Raw genomic sequence first — 17,344 nt, 5'->3', positions numbered from 1 at the left:
AAAAAACTCAAAGCACAGTTGTCAATAATAGAAAAAAATAGCTACAGAAAGGCTGTAATCACACTTATTTCCACTGTAAAATTAGATTTCGTTTTTTTTTTTTAAACCAGCCTCAAGTGGCCATTTGGGGAAATGCAGTTTTTAGCACTTAAGGACTGACTTCGTTTTCAGTCCCCTATTATTTGACAGACAAAATGTAGACACAGGTTAATCTTTATTTCTTATGACTTTATTGAAAAATGGGCATGGGATATCATTGCTAAAATACTGCCTCTTGGTTTACAGTAAAAATACAGCGAGTAGTATTCTAATGCATCTCACGTATATGGAGTATATGTGTCGCAAGCTGCCTCAAAAGAAATGTTATTTCACATTGTCTTGGGGTCCAAAGTAAAAAAAAAAAAAAAAATCGTTGACTCATTAATCAACACACTAATATCAAGCAAATGTGAATTTTAATGCATATTTGGTCTATATATGTACACACATACAGTATGTCTTTAAATGATTGTTATTCTCCGTGCTGACAGTTCACTGACAGGGTTAAATGTTTCCACAGCTCTAGACGACTTCATAGAACTAAATACTTGTTACAATACAATAATCTTTTTAACATAAGTCATGAGTCACGTGTGTGGTTATAACAGTTGGGTACAAATGTTTGCCGTTAGTTTAACATACTTTTACTACAGATAATATATTTTTCCTCCTACTTAATCGTGAAAATAGTTGAACTTTACAGAAGGACATATTCTCTCTGGATGTAACTTTACAGTTTAACTCGTGATGGTGTAGATTGCTAATTTTCATTGAACTTGAACACAATTAATGGAATTAGACATTTATCTTTCCATGCTGGGAAAATGGAACACTCTTATTTAGCTTATTTAGCAATGTGTTTACACAAATGAGTATAATTATATAAGAATGATGGTCATTCAATTTGGTTATATTAATGGGAAATTAGTTACGCTTAACAGGATTGTTCTTGCACCATTAGGTACAAACCGATAAGATTATCAGCAGTGACCAGTCAGTCAGTAAATAGACCATGTAGAAGAAAATGAAACAAAATAATGACCACAACCACCTGGGCTTCCAGAGCAGTGTTTAGGTGAAAATAAAAGCCTAGTTTTGCAGCATGGCAGCTGTGGAGTGAAACTGAAAAGAAAGCCCATTGGGTGCTGGGAGTGTCCAGATTAAAAGCACATGCTGCTCGCTCCGATCTAAAGGTTTTGTTCAGTCTTGGCTCAGTGGCTCTGTTGACACATCATACATCAACCTAAGCAAAGCTATAAAAAAAATCGAATCAAAGTGTTGGACGGGGACACGTTGTGGGCCAAGGTGAGCAGTTTCCTGGCTCATGTAACACAATGACAACGGCTTTTGTTTTCATTCACTGCATGTTGGACTGAACACATTTTATTCAGCTCGCTCTTTTTACAGGGGAACAGGACATAATTTGGACAGCATTTTAACCATGTTGTAAAAAATAATAATAATAATAATAATGATAAAATACGATGTTATTTGCAAACCAGTGACTGCATACTACTGCATTAATGTAAAATAGTGAAAAACAAATACTGTTTGTAGCACTTTATGGTGCAGCCTTCCTTTACTGCATACTGTACACTGCATTAAAAATCAATTAGTAAGATTATACGTAATATAAAAATAAATCAATTACATTTAAAAGACACATCTGATAATAAAGTGGCTCAAATATATATAAAAAAGAATAATCTTTTTTTTTTTTTTTTTGCCATGTGAACATTCCCTTTGTGACATTTATTGTTCAGCAATTTGTGACAATGTATTAGCTTTTCATTCCTACCAAGGACAGGTGTTGGTATGAAAATACTGCGTTGTCATGATTTACTTGGTCCCTCTGCCAAGGTGCAAACTGAATGATAATGACATACCACCTCCTTTTACTGACAATAAAACTAAAAAAAAAGTTGCATGTTTCACTCAACTGATATTTGGTCTCTGTTCACGGATATATTCAAATAATACAAAAGTTGCATTGAAAGGTGTGTTATTTCTACATAGTGTTTATCAGTTCAGTGCAGTCAACACCTACTACAATAGCTTACTATTTTTATTTTGCACTTCAACAGCCCTTTAAACATTGACTGAGTGGAAAAGATTTGCTTTTCATTCAATGCACTGACATATCATTTAACATTCTGCATAAAATAAACAGTGAAATACAGTTATGTCAATGGCTTTGACCCCATATGTTGAGTATACAGTATAGCACCATAAGATCAGTGCCTGATTCTTAGCTGCTAGTGTGAGCTTCCTCTCTTTCTCTGCTGCTGCAAGTTCAAAGGTGATGCCATGATGAGTTGCATGATGGTAGCGTGGTCTGGTCTCTCTACGCTTCTGGCTGTCGATGATCATGACACCACTGTCACTTTAAATCACATTTAAAAAAAACCATTACTCTGGAATACTCTCACTTCATGTAATTATTGTAATTATTTTAGTAATATATTTAGGTAGGTATGGTATGATTGGTATGGCATCATAGTTTAATCTAATGGATTTAATCACGTGTTTGTAAGTCAAACACTTGCTCTGGACTAAACCACAACTGACATATCCAGTCCAACATGACATGATGGTGGCATTACCCACAAGGCACTGCATGAGAAGGAAAGCGAATATTGCTCCAATATAGCTGCGTGAAGAAAGGAGACGTTACACAGAGACACAGTCATAGTTAGTTCATGTATACCACATTCAAAGAAACACAGACACTCTCTTTCCTGCCATTCACTCAGCACACTTTAAGTATGTTCGACATCGACATTGACACGCGACTCGTCGTCATTCCAAGGCATAATTGCACTTGGCGCTAACATGGGTTGACTGCTCGGATGTCCACAGGGATCAGTGGTGGTGGTGGAGGGATCATAGGTGGTGGTGGTGGTGCTGGAGATGGCACAGTTTGCCAGTGAAGTGCTGGTTCTATAAGCGGTCCAGAGTCGGTGGACAGGTACATACAGCGTGTTTGCATACATCCATAGCAGTGAGAGGGAGGTATAGAGGTTCGACCTGGGAACTTCGGGCTCGACGGCACACGGGCCTTCCCTTGGCTTTAGTTTTTCTTGTTATTGCGTCTTCTGGATTTCTTCACCCTGGAGAGAGAGAGATTCAGACGTATTTAGGAGACTGAAGGCAGCTGCGTTCAACTGGTCACAGTTCTGTTCTGCAGCTGGACCAAACTGATGTTTTCATACAGATATTTATATACTTTCTCCCTTTGATTCAGCATGATGTACAGCACTGATGAATTTGTCAGATATTGTTATCTTTACTAAACTGATAAAGTCCTTTATGTTGTACGAATGTTTGTCTGAACAGAAGTGTTGACTGACACACCAAATGTTTGGTAGTTAAGGTGGACATGAGGCAGAGCGGGGCTTTACAAAGATTTATTATGCATCATAAATCAGTAACATGTGTAACAGCCTCCTGGTTTCCAGTTTCCTCCTCTGACCGTCATGTGAAGTTCACCTGGTGAAAAGTGCAATCACGCTGTTCCTGGTGAAGCACTCGTATCCATGCTACGGGGCCGCAGGTGTTGGGAAACGGCTTTAAAGGGTGAACATGTCACAACTGTGACTGAGCATGAAAATATGTGATGCTGACAAAGAGCAGCTATTCTAATGAAAAATCTTTTCACCCCGTAGGTCCCTGTAGCTGGCTTTAACTGACATTGGCGAATACAGTTTGGCTTTGGTGTAAGTTAAAAGGGTCACTCTGGTTCTGGTTTTGGTGATGTGCCCAAAGGAAGGTGAACACTGAGGTGATGGTGGAGGGGGCGTTTTTTCCTAGAAACTATCACCTTAGTATTTGCTCTGGGTGTCTTAGGCTGTGGTACTACAAAGTGTCTTAAGACAGTTGGATTGTTATTGATGTTATATAAATACAATTGTAAATTCAGAAAGCCATGTTTTTCAGTGTTTCTCTAAAATATCTCTGCAGAGCCCAAGTTTTCCCTGTTAACCTCACTATTAAAGCACAGGCTTTAGTATGAACAGATTTCTCCAGTGTAATCTCTAGTTTCTCACTCCTTCACGCAGCCTGTATGCGCTGGCACATTTTTCTCGCTGCGCAAAACCTCATCCATCAGCTCAGAAATGTGGCCACCAATCAGCTGACGCGGCGCAAATGTTTTACTCGGCAGTTACGACGTGTAACGAATACTGGACTCTCAACAAGCTGCGTTCCCAGAGACGCACGCACCGGGCTGCAAACCAGAGGTCAGTGTTTGGTGGGACGGACAGACTGTTTGCTGCTGTGCCACATGCCAGCTCCAGTGAACTCTGACAACTCCCGCTTTAAGGCCACATATGAAGAATATCTTCGCTGAAATAATAAACCATGTACGGAAAAAGTCCTCTGAAGTTTCTTCGCTGTTTATTTTCACATTGTGGCCTCTAATTAGTTATAGTGTAGGGAGCAGACGTGCAGCATGGCGATAATCGCCGGCGGACATGTTGGACCGTTTTTTACAAGGAAGGCACACATTTTAACTACGCAGCTCATTAAAAACTGAATGAAGTAGTGCAGCTTTTCCTATGAATAGCGTACTCCCACAGCGCAGCTCCTCGACCAGGACAACTGTGGTGGTGATGTGCTATTAGTGATGATAATTATGTGGAGAATAAACGTAATTAGAGCGGGCAGAGAGAGTGAGAATCCTGAAATCTCAGACATGTTGTTTCTGAGAAAGAAGGAAGCTGCAGACATAGCAGCGGCAGATTTATCTCTATTCTTACTTGATTCTAATTATTTCGCAGGTAATAACTCAGCTGCTTACATCAACCATGTCAGCAGTTGCAGAGAGTTAACGGTCTGCAGGAAACTGAGAAGTGCTCATTTTCAAACTGGTGTTTCATTTCGTCTTTGTGGAGCTGTAAACTGAGCAGAGAGGGGCGCCATATTTCTTTTTTGTGTTTGTCAGAGATACTCATGCCCTTCCCAGATAGTAAGTTTTTTCTTACTTGTTAATGGCGTTCTTTAAGTACTGCTGAAGCCACTTGGTCTCCGGGTTGATGCAAACCTCCCTGTTGCTCTTCAGCTTAGCACTGTTGGAAAAAAAGGACACGTCAATTGATTTTGAATATCCCAACTTTGGAAACACAAAAACATCTTATTGACTATAGAGTGACTGTTTTGGCTCATTATTTTATTTCAACATGTAGGTTTGTATGTGCCCTACACAATTTGCACACTCATACTAATGTTAACATGGAGCAAAAGCAGTGGAGACTGGAGAAGGATGCAAAGTGTTTAAGTTTGTTTGTAATAAATCGGATTCAATGACATGTACAAAGGGGACATTTTCACCTCTTGGCAGCCTTTGTAGCTCAACATCCGGTGATGGTACAGTACATAGATTGTATCTACTTCCTTGACTGTGCAGTCAACCAGACTGTAACAAGACCTCTCAGTAACCTCAGAGAAATGTGACTGGCATTTTAATTAACATGAAGCTTGTCCAAAACCCTTCATGGATCCTCTTCTTCTTTACAGGGACCGGTGCTTAAAGTAGTGAATGTTAACCCTGGAGACAACTAACCAACAATGCTATAAATTGTATTATTATTATTATTATTATTATTATTATTATTATTATTATTATTATTATTATTCAGTGACATGCACAGTCGTATCCGATGTTGAAGAGTCTTGAATACATAGTTGTTGGTCAAAAATGCAAGACCAAGCAATGGGTGTAATGTATTTAACTCAGATTGCTTTTTTGTAACAAAAAAAAAAAAGAAGAAGAAGAAAGAAAGAAAGAAAAGAAAAGAAAAGAAAGAAAAAAACAAGGTTAAAAAGTTGTCAGTGTATCTATCTGACAAGTTTCAGCTCTCTCAAGCGTCAAGTATTTTGGAAAAGTGTGGCTTTTTACAGGAGGGAAAATAAACTATGAGCTCAATGTGACTTATTATTTGGACGGTGGTCGGCAGAAATATACAGTATTAGCAGTTTGCTATTGTTGAACTTAGACACACAACTGGTTTAGTCATTTAAATGTAAATGGCATGTTGTCTCTCTTAAAATGAGTCTCAAAAGAGTTGGAGGTGAGATTTATATTCTGTGCAAGTTGGATGATTCTGACTGTGATCTCTCAAGGCAATGAAAAAGACTAGCTGTCTTATTTACTAGATATTTAGGTGATGAAAGAGACAAGATAATTCTCAAATGCTATCTCTGATGAATCCAAATAATATCATTTGTGTTTATGAAAGCCTGTTTTAATATTTTTTCTATGTTCTTTAATGGTTCAGCTGCTGTTTGATGAATCAGTCCTGAAATTAGTGCGATATGTCAGGATGATGTCTGATAAGGTTTATGAGCTCTGAGCTCACAAAACACCTCAGCTAAGCTCCAAAACTCTCAGCACGTCCTGCAACACGTCGGAGCTCAAAATCCTAGGATTATCGTGCATAACAGGTTGTCACCGTGTGGTCTGCGGTGAAAAATCACAGCTCTGAGTTTCCACTCAGGGAGTGAGCTGTGAGTGCGGTGTGGCCTGTAAAGCTGTCTCCACGACGCACCCTGAACAACTCAAAGGCTTTGATCAGAATGTTTCTGATGCGATGGGGTATGTTTCACATGAAAAGACGATAATTAAGCCTGATTATAGAAAATATTCTCCACCTCTTATACTTCCTACTATTCAAATAAGGCATTAGGAAACAGCTTAAGCTCAAGTTATCGAAAGATTTGCTTATAGTCAAAAGTTAAAACAGCATTTGTGTGGAAGAATCCTCAGGATATATGTTAAATATATTTAACTTTCATTATCACTCTGTTATTTCAATTATTTATGGCATGAACTTCTTTGATATGATCATATTTTAAAAATTGAAATTCACATTTCTGTTTAACCTTTATTAACAGGATTAACATTGATTTAATTTAACTTTTTACAAGATTTACATCTGAAAAAAAAAGCATTTAGCAATTCATATTTTTATGTTTTCTCTACATTTCACTAACTTTTAAAATATTCTTTTCTAAATAATTCTGAAAACTTAAATAAGAGCAAAATGTCTCTCTTTACACTCCACACTTCAAGCAAAGTTTTATTGCCACGTAACGTCAGCTTTTTAAACAAACCTTCCTTTGAATTTTTTTTTTTTTCAGCAGTAAAATCAAACATTAGGTTTTAACCTCTCCACTCCTCTGATTATCAGTGCTCAGTGATAAGGATTAATCCGGAGCTGCAGGGACCTCTGCGGTCTCAGAGAGTGTGTGTTCCTGTGATGTCTGAGTCATATATTTAGGAGAGGATTTGTTCTGCTGTCAGACCCTGCTGGGTGAGTTTCAGCTCCGACGGGGCGATCAGAGGGTCAGGCAGTGGGGTCTCCCCCCCGCCGCCACTCCACACATGTGGATATCACACCTCTGTGGCAAAAGGTCGTGTATGAGAGTTAACAACTCGGAGGTGTAGCGCCTCGCTGCTCCCCCCACCCATCTCTCCATCTTTCTATCACACAACTCTGTAAATTAAACACATTCCTCTGCTCCCCTCTTCACTGCTTTCTGATTCAATTTGTGTCCCTGCCCTCTCCTTGCAAACCCCTTTAATATGCCGCCTCCCCTATTCCTCACCCCATTTAGACAGACACACACACACACACGGACAAATGAGCAAATGGTCCCTACACTTAAAAGGGGGCAGTTCAGAAGCATCAGCGCAGGCATCAGCCCCCAAATCCCTCAAACTCACACACAAGCCAGGAGGCCAAACAGCTCAGTAACCGGAGCTGTGTTTGCTTTTCCTCCTGAGGTGTCCCCCTTTTCCCCTCCTGTTTTATTTTATTAGGGGTTGCCAGCTCATCCGCTCGGAAGCTCTTTGCTGTTTTGATGTGTCTCCCTTCATCCTGTTTATCTGTCTGCTTGTCTGGATGACCAACCGAGAGCCTGAGCCCTAATTGACTTGGCTGGAATTTGAGGGCCGGAGTTCCACAAGCAGCAGGTAGTAATTACTTCACAGCAAGTTAATACCAACAGCATGCTGCAGATGCATGGAGGGGGGGTCAGGGGGGGATAGGATGAGGGCACACGGTGGGACACAGGGGGGAGGAGGTTTTTGGGGGGAAGGAGGGTGTAGTGTTACTGGCTTTCTTTCATCTGCCTCAATAGAGATATCGGAGCGACTCTCTGCGGGCAACTTGTCTGAATGACTTCTTGACTCCTCTGGCAGATTTCTGGAGGGAGGTTATGGGGAGTTTGTAGCCCGGCCGGAGCACGGGGTGTCCTCCCCGACCTTTTGCCATCCGGTCACCCCTTCCAACAGCCACCAACCCCCCTCTTCTCCTCTCTGGCAGAAGCCCCTCAGCCTTTTAGCCCTTTGGCTCTGAGGCTTCTGCCGTCCAGTTTTCTACAGCCAACGAATGAAAAGCTTTTTTAGTTAATGTGTTCCAGACTAGTGACGTTATGTTGGACGTCGCTGTTGCAGTTTCAGGCGGGAAATTAAAAAAGAGGAGTGGATAAGCGGCACACGGGGTCAGCAGAAACACAAAGGTAATCACTTTGACCCTTAATTATTGCTTCCTTTGCAAAACATAAAAAGCTCCCTCGAGCTCGGGCTGTTACCGCTTTCCTCTTTCTGAGTGTTGTTATAAACTCTCACTCAGGAAGAATAGAGGGATATTAACGCCATACCTCATACGTTGACATCTGTCAGACCTTTTCTCCTTTTTTATTCCCAATAAATACTATACACATCATCATCATAAATCCAGTAAACACTGTTAGAAGTGTCTTATTTATTTGTAAAGTGGATTAAAATGAACAGCAAGCTGCCTGATCGCATGATTTTTAGGATAAATTAAATGCTGCATATAGTAACATTATATATATATTATATGTTTGTGCATTGTAACCATTATTGTTTCGTCTGCAGGTCATTATAGAACAGCTTCAGGAGAACACACCCTCAAAAGCACAGCAAAGACATCGAGTATGATCACATTAGACAAATTCCACTTGAACTCTAACGTCCACTAAAATACTGTCAAAATGTACAGTCACTTCACATTATAGCTGCTCCTGATGAACAGAGACGCAGCTCGACTGCGCACCTCTGCAGCCCTGCTGAGAACACTGTGCTCATATGAGTGCTGTACGTGGACCAGACGAGGACCAGCCCCATCTTTTTCCTAGCAGACACGAGAAGCCAGAAAAAACAGCAGCTCAGAATATGATTTGTTAGTGAGATGAACCAGCTGCTTTGTCCTCTTGGAAACATGCCATCTTCAAGGACTGTGGGATTTTAGATGCTTGTGTTGAATCAATTTCCTAACACGGCCAGAAATTCAGCTACACACACTAAACACCTGAAATAATGTACTTGAACGAGCGGTGTGAGTGATAGGACCGTTTAAACGATCAGGAGGCAATTGCACCAGGAAACGCGCCTCTCCAAGTTAATCAGCCCTCCACTTTTAGACTCATTTACTTACATGACTTGGAAGGGGCAGTTGGGTGTGTGGAGAAACTTGAGCTCTTTGATGGCACGCTGAGGAACCGTGTTGAGAGTGGAGCGACACCAGCACCGCTCGACCAAGCTGATGGGCTTTGCTGCAAACACACAAAAGGGGAAAAAAAATCTTTAAAAAGTGAGATATTAGGATGTTACTGAAATGAGGACAATAAGATAACACTTAACACTGCTAAGTTACACATATGTCAAAGGGGATACAAAAACTTTAATATGCTATTTAAACTTCAGAGAGAGTTTTCATATCTGTGTGAGAGCAATAGAATAGCTTGAGAAGAGAACCAATCCTTTTAGCAAAAAGTGTTGCTCTGAACGTAGCAGCCGATGAAATGAACAGGTCAGCAAGGTTCACATTAGGATTTAAATATTTCCATCAGCTTAAGTTAAAATCCAAATTCAAGGCCAGTAGCTTCAAATTCATTTTGAGGTGTGATTACATACACCTCAGTGGACAAATTAAAAGCATGTCTAATCTACTGTAACAAATCTTTACAAACCATGGGAATGCATGAGTTTACCTGCTATTTCTCTGAACAACATGTTCATTAAAAAGAGATTAGCCCTTTCTGACCACTCTCTCTTTCACACACACACAGAATTTTAGCTTTTCACTCCTGGAGCATTCAGCCCGGCCACTCAAAAGGAGAAGGGTCCTCGACATTCAATTTCCAATATTCGCCTCTTTTATGAAAGAGCACTCTGCAGCTCAGACGGCATCGGCGGCCTCTGTGGAAAATCACGGCGAGGACATTCTTAAAATGATTACAAATCACCCCCGTGCTTCCATGGAGGCTTGCGGGGGCCTCGGGGATCAGAGGGGCCCACCAATAACTCTAAATACATTTGTGCTTTTAAAAATGGAAGAACTGGTGATGGCTGTAAAAATGGCTCCGAAAATGAACTGAAACATCCTGTAATAAAAAAAGAACTAAGAAACCAAGTCAATATCCTGGCCATGATTCATCATCATTATTATTATTATTAGAAACTTCTGATTGAAAAAGGAAATGTTCTTGAACGATAGCGTGTTTCAATAAGCCACTTCCTGCCCAGATGAACATTCAGATTACTTCAAATCAGGTGCATCATCTGTAACTAACGGACCTTCATTCTCAGGTTCAACGTATTCCCATTGAGATGCATATTTATAAAGGACCGCCAAATGTTGTGCCGCAAATGGCTAAATCCTCAGTAATATCAGCCTAATGATTCACACCCGTTCAGGATCTTTTCTCATGCAAACTAGGGGATCATTATGCAGCACGCAGCACCGGGGCCAGAGGCGAGCAGCCTGCGCTATCACCACCGCATTGTTTATCCCTAATTAGAAACTAATTATAAGAAAGCAAAGCGAAAAGACAAATACACACATTGAGACCTAACTCTTTAATATGCAATCAGGGTTCTTACTGGGGCCGAAACAACAAGCTTAGCATAACGCAGTCCAGGCGACTCAATGCCCCGCCGTGTCCCCTACCAAGGTTAACATGTGTGAGATTAATGCGGGGTCACCGTGGAGGCGCCACTCCACCTCGGATACTGGATATTTTATTCCAAAATACTGAACATTATAATTACTGTAAAACTGGATATATTGCTTTTTAAAAAATAGCACAAAAAGCTGCGCAGTTTGTAGATTCAGATTACAGCTGTAATGTTCTCTACCTATAACGTCTGTTTGGGCTGCAGTGAAGAAGTAGTTTCTTTAAGGGGTAATTTACCCCTAAAATCATTTTGATCTACAGAATATCACAATGTACTAGAGCAAATAGTCAGTCAACCCTAACAGGTTCAAGACAAAAATCATTTAAAAGAGTGATGACATGTATCCGCTGGAAAAGGTCTTTAACAATTCTGTGATTCTCAAAATAGCTGCAACTCTACAGCAACTATTTAGTCAAAGGATGGAAAAAAATCATTAGAGTAAAGAAATCTAGCGAAACAAGATTGAACAGAAAGAAAGCGGGGTATCTACGAGCTGCAGTCTAACAGTCATCCAACAAAGGGTCTCATTCTTGTCTGCCACAAATAAATCTAATCAACCATGAAACCGTTAAGATTCAACCCAGTGACAAAGAAATTGCTTTTAATGTGAAAAGGTGAGTTTTGACTCGACACAAAGAGTGTGAGCAACCAAAGACTTTCTTCATATGTGATTTTAGACACCGGTTTTGTTTTACAGCTTAAATCCGGCAAATACAGGTTCTTATTAGGCTATCATTTAATAAAAATCTGAATTTCAGATCTGTCCAGCATTCACATCTTAAACACACATAAAATCCCTCTCGCAAAGTTGAAACTCAAACATCTTGCTTCAGAATTTCGTTAACCAGAAACACTCAAAATCCCTAAAAATGATCAATAAGGGACCTTTCAGATCGATGTAAAGCTGCCCCAGCATCTGCTGGCTGATGTCCTGGACTCACCGTTGGACGTTGGGACATGTGTGGCCACGGCCAGCAGAGTCATCAGAGCCAGCAGTTTGATGTCCATGGTGGCGGCTATAACAGGCGGCAGGAGGGCTGCTCTCTTCCTCTGTAACAATCCAGGGCTCGACTGCGGCCGTCAGCTCCGCTCTGCACTGTGTTAAGTCTTCAGATGAGAGAGAGAGAGAGAGAGAGAGTGAGAGGGAGTCCCACTTTCTCAGGAAGGAGAGGGGGGGTGGGGGGGTCCCAGCATGAGAGGAGGTGAGAGGAGGGGAGAAGGAGGAGGCGGGAGCAGCAGCGAGCCAGTGGAGACTTCCTCAATTGTAAATGTGTTGGCTGGGAGTCAAGGAGAAAGTCTGGGGGTAGTTCGTTCTCTTTCTCCTCACCAATTTGTGTCTCCTCTCTCCGGATTGTATCTATTTCATTCTCTTTGTCTCTCTCTTTCCCACCTCCTACATTTTCCAGCATTCTCTCTTTGCCTTCCACAGTACGGGCGGTTTCCATCGTGTCCCACCAGTCACTCAGAGTGTACTGTCAGAGGCAGAGCTTCCTGCTGCTGGACTAATATTGCTGTATATTTCAACATGGTGCTTTTGTTTGCTGAGACACAGGCTGCTCCCTCTCTCCCTGCGTCTCTCTTTCTTTCCCCCCGACTTGATGGCTCCCTGTCACCTGGCTTCACTCCCGTCCACGACGTCTGGTCCACGTCTTTATTTGGCTCTGCAGGACTCTCATTTTCTTCTCTGATGAAACCATTAAAGAACTGTTTAGACATTTCATGTGCGCCAATAATAGGAGAAAGGGAAACCAGTGTCAAAAAGAGAAGAATTATGGGTCCGTTAATTGTGACTGACTTGCTTTGTGTGTCGGTCAAAGGCAACGGACAGTGTGGAAGTGAGGCTTCTGCAATAGATAATAGATACTTGTTCAGTCTAGATCGAATTCAAAAGTAAGTAGAGGAAACAAAGCTTTATTTGCATGGCACATAAATAATCAAAAATGCATTTTTTAAAATTTATTTAGTATATTTCTTTTTTCTTTCTTTTCATTTTTAGAAAAAAACGAGTTTAACACGAGTTTTCTCTCAACAAATTGCTGTATATTGCTCATTTTTGGGGAAAGTTTTTTTTCCGTCAACAGGAGCTACAATCAGCTAACAACTACACAGAGCATCAGATTAATATATTACAGAATTTGCCAATACAGACATGTCTGACAATAAAATTCTCATCTTAATGTTTTCCTACAGAACAGTTAGCGCAGAGCAATTTTGTCCACTTAAAAACCTCAAATGTTTTTCTTAAAACTCAACCGACACGTGAAAAATATAGTCATTTTCGCAAATATGTGTCATCTGATTTTTTTAATTGATACGTATTCACAGACGAAGCAAACATCCAGCACTAACAGAACCAATACTGTACCAAATAATAAAGACACATGTTTAGTTTCATTGATCTGAGAGAGAACGTCCAGGCTCGTCTCGAATAAAGTAGCATGTCGCTCACTTAGTATCGTGCGTGTACATGCCTGTGCATGTACGTGTGTCTGCAAACATGGGTGCAATTACGCATGTTTTGTCTCCCGTGCCTCCGTTCGGCTGCTCTGAATCCAGCAGCTGGTAAACTGAACCTGGTGTTCGTGCCAGAACTTGATGCCTTTTCTGTCAGAGCAGAGTTGGAGGTGATTCAGCGCCCCCCCACTATCCCGCGCATGCAGCCCTCCACCATAAAACCGCACGCCGCTAAAGTCTGCCTGTCACTTCATGCGCCGAAATCCCTCCCCGGCAGTTTACAGGCCCCTACCACCACCGCACTGTGCTGAGAGAGCGCTCCCAGGTCTGAGGCCTGCTGCAGGCCGTAAACCTGGGAGGGTGTTTACTATTAGCCAGAGAGTTGCCCACTACAAGTGCCATTAACAATGGGGAGATGAAACTGGGCTGTGAAGAAACAAACATGTAATTACCTCACAGGAATTTACTTAACACAAACTGTGCATTTATATTGTTTTACAACCCACTGAACTGCAGTGATTGGGAAATTAGGCGTCAGACTGTTTATTTGGGATTTCAGCTGCTATGTTGAGATAATCAAAAATTAATGGACTTGTGTCTTTAGTGTTTGCAGCACTGAGACATTTGAAAACAAACAGCAGGGTATTCGGGACACGGGGACACAGCATACTTATTTAGATTATTTACAGATCATTGTAAAATCAGCATTTGCTGTGCTGTGTTGATTATCCAGATGGAATTAATTATGTTGGATTAGGTCCTGTCACATGGATTTTGGAAAAAAAAAAAAAATCAACTGTGTAAAACTGATTTCATTTTATTTCAAGTTGCCACTGAGAAAAATGTAGAAGCGTTTTTTTGAGATGCAGAAAGAATAGATTTGTGTCACTCATAGCAATACAAAAATTTGACATTTTTCAGACACAGACATCGTCATAATAGAGTTACTTGCTTATCACACCTCACATATGCACACATTAGACCAGGCTGCTCACCTGTAAATGGTGAATGGTTTGAACAAGCTGTAATATAACGACCGTCATCACAGACATTCAAAATGCTGACTCTATGCTAAAATAAACCTGATACCGTGTAGTCTTGTTTCTATTGTTTATAAACTCTCCTTTCCTCCTGTCATCCTCCCTCTTCTATCCCACATCCCTCCCCTTTTCTCTCCCTCTACCCGGATGCCTCCAGCAGACGAGTACCTCCATACGAGCTTAGTTCTGCTCAAGGTTTCCTCTGGTTAAAAGGCAGCATCACCCGTATGCCGTCACCTGGTGGTTCCAGACTCTGGGTATTTTAAGGCGCCCTGAGACAGTGTTGACTGACACCATGTAAATAAAACGTACCTCATTTCAGTGCAACATTTGTAAAAAAGTATATTTGAAAGGTAAAAGTAAGTAAACTATCAAAGTCCTGGTTAACACACACCACAGAATTATATTTTATTTCAGACAAAACAAGAAATTGTGTTAACCATTTTCACTGTACCTCAGACTAAATTCCACTGTACCTTTCTTGTGGACTTCTAAAATCTGATTTCATGAAACACAAACCCTTACAGTGACCATAATGTTGTTCTCCACATTTTCAACATACATGTTTGGTTTTTCTGCAAGTTTACAGAATCCATGTACCCACGCAACAATTTAATATCGTATTTAGAAATCTGAAATACTGTAAGTCTTTGTTTATTTCCTGTAAATGATGACATTTACTGTTTAGCTCGGATAAACCCACACACTACCTACAACGCTGTCAGACATATCATCACAGCCCTGAGGCTTGTATTTACTGAGTCACAAAAACAAATGTCAGAAGTGTTTTGTCCGCTGCAGTGCTAACGCGCCGCAGGAGCGCTGCTGCAGTGTAGGCTGGGAATGCGCTCGGCACGTTTACTGCCGACCTGTGGGACAACACTGTCACTTGTATCACAGGTGGGGTCAGAGGTCGGCGTTTCATGTCCCCGTATAGAGTTACAAGCAGTGGGGCTGCCAGCTCTTTGTTCTGGAGCAGCCCTGATAGACGAGCTTGCACAAATGGCTTCCATGATGAGGGACATGATGTAGAGCAGATGAGTATTTGGTCGGCATCAGGTCCACACATGCCACACATGCAACAGCACCCTCTTTAAATTAAGTAATTGGACAAATAAAGGTTATTAGATGCAATAAACCTATTCTTTTTCACTGTAAATGTCATTATTTCTTGTAAAAAGCAGCCTGTATCGCAGCACGACGTGAGGATGTGGTTATTGAGGAACTAATGGGGTTCTTACCGAGAGCTGAAAAACATCCAGGAGGTATTTTTGCTCTCTGATCCAATGTGCTGGTTTCCTGCCTTGCTTACACTTGTGGTTTGTAGTGGATTTGGACAATAAAACTCTCTTAGAAGAAAACATTTTGACTGAAATGAACTAAAACCAAATATGCTCATATACGGTCTCGCCGTCTGCCATTAAAACTGTGGCCCCATGTACACTTCATTATTCATCTTTCTCCGGCAGGTGTGTCATCGCACTTAAAACAAACACACTCATATATATTATTTATGCATTTCATTCCTTTCCATGTAATAACGAACCCAAATAAACAGAGACTAATCGTTGCAGTAACCTCTCACGTGACGGCAGATCCCCTTTTTCCTGTAGGGATCTATCCGAGGAGATTGCTCTGTGGTTTATTGTGTTTGTCCAGCAGTTTGGGTCTGGTGCTGACTTTTATTTTATGGTGGCAGAGCAGATGAAAGGCTTCCCTCCTCTGGGCTTAGATAAACAGTAGTTCACAATCACGGCCAGGGCCGTATGAGAGGCTTAGAGTGTGCCATGTAAACACACATTAATCAACAGGCGGAGAAAAAAAAGATTCTCAAGAGCATCCAATATGTCGTCAGAGGGATCATAACAAGGGAAAGTGTTGAGTAAAACTAGGCATATCTCTAGTTAGCTGTTACAGTTTGATGACTCTGCATTAGGTCTGGATTTCTCTTTGAGTGAAAAGAATTTAAATATGTGTCGGACGTGTGTGATGTGATGCTGAGGGTTGTGTAAACAGGATAAATTGGGAGTTTAAGGCGTGTGGGGGGGGTGGGAGTGGGGGACGAATGTGTGATGCGCTTTTTGGGGGGTCTCTGTTATCAGTTAACACGTTTTTTTCCTGAGCCTCAGCAGCTGGTTTCTCACACACATACACACACACACACACACACAAACACACACACACACACACACACACACACACACACACACACACACACACACACACACACACACACACACATGCACATGTGAATCCATCCTTTAAAGGACTTTCCATTATTATATTACAATCCTAACCCTAGCCATAACCTAATTGTAACCTTTACTCTGAAACCAAGCTGTAACATTTCAACCCTCAAAAGGTTGTGGTGCAGAGAATAATGTCTCCATGGTGACAACACAGCTCTACAATGTTTATCCAAAAGTTTGGCCACCAAAACTTAATAAAAACACACACAGGCACACGTACGTACACATCTCGCTGAGGACTGATAAAGCACAATGACGTGCAATGAATCAAATGTCCTCTCCAGAGGCTGCAGTAATCCTTTCATCATCTGTTTAATTATTAATGGGTCAGTGCACAGAAAATGTCCACACAACTCAACGCTAACATTTATCAGAGGAGCAATGGGAACTGTAAAGATCTGTACAACACTTTAATTCGTTCAATTTCATTTAAACTGCACTTAAATTAATTCTGAATTGCTGAATTTAGGACCCATAACATAGGACATGCTTGTCGGGAAAATAAGACGACCTGTCTGGGCGACGTCTGAGCGGCGTTCACACAGTCAAGTCTGCTCTTCACATGTCCACTAGGTTTT

General features: G+C 41.1%; 1 protein-coding gene across 1 annotated transcript; it reads right to left on the bottom strand.

Moving 5' to 3' along the window:
- Positions 1 to 207: 207 nt before the first annotated feature.
- Positions 208 to 12,129, bottom strand: cxcl12b (chemokine (C-X-C motif) ligand 12b (stromal cell-derived factor 1)). The gene is made up of 4 exons (XM_047578941.1): positions 11,965 to 12,129; positions 9,501 to 9,618; positions 5,022 to 5,105; positions 208 to 3,149 (listed from the first exon to the last, which is right to left on the bottom strand). Exons 1-4 carry the CDS (start codon positions 12,029 to 12,031, stop codon positions 3,110 to 3,112), a joined length of 309 nt encoding a protein of 102 aa, XP_047434897.1. The 5' UTR covers positions 12,032 to 12,129; the 3' UTR covers positions 208 to 3,109.
- Between the last annotated feature and the right edge of the window lie 5,215 nt (positions 12,130 to 17,344).

The sequence above is a fragment of the Mugil cephalus genome, chromosome 2 (genome assembly GCF_022458985.1).
Source record: "Mugil cephalus isolate CIBA_MC_2020 chromosome 2, CIBA_Mcephalus_1.1, whole genome shotgun sequence".
In the NCBI taxonomy this organism is placed as follows: domain Eukaryota; kingdom Metazoa; phylum Chordata; class Actinopteri; order Mugiliformes; family Mugilidae; genus Mugil; species Mugil cephalus.
The sequence above is the reverse complement of the archived record's forward strand: the minus strand, read 5'-3'. Positions and strand labels throughout refer to the sequence as shown.

Coding starts and splice junctions, on each gene's coding strand:
- cxcl12b (XM_047578941.1), bottom strand. CDS start 12,031: ATGGACATCAAACTGCTGGCTCTGATGACTCTGCTGGCCGTGGCCACA. Junction 9,619..11,964: donor ACATGTCCCAACGTCCAACG/GTGAGTCCAGGA, acceptor GTGTGTTTGCAG/CAAAGCCCATCAGCTTGGTC. Junction 5,106..9,500: donor AACTGCCCCTTCCAAGTCAT/GTAAGTAAATGA, acceptor TTTTTCCAACAG/TGCTAAGCTGAAGAGCAACA.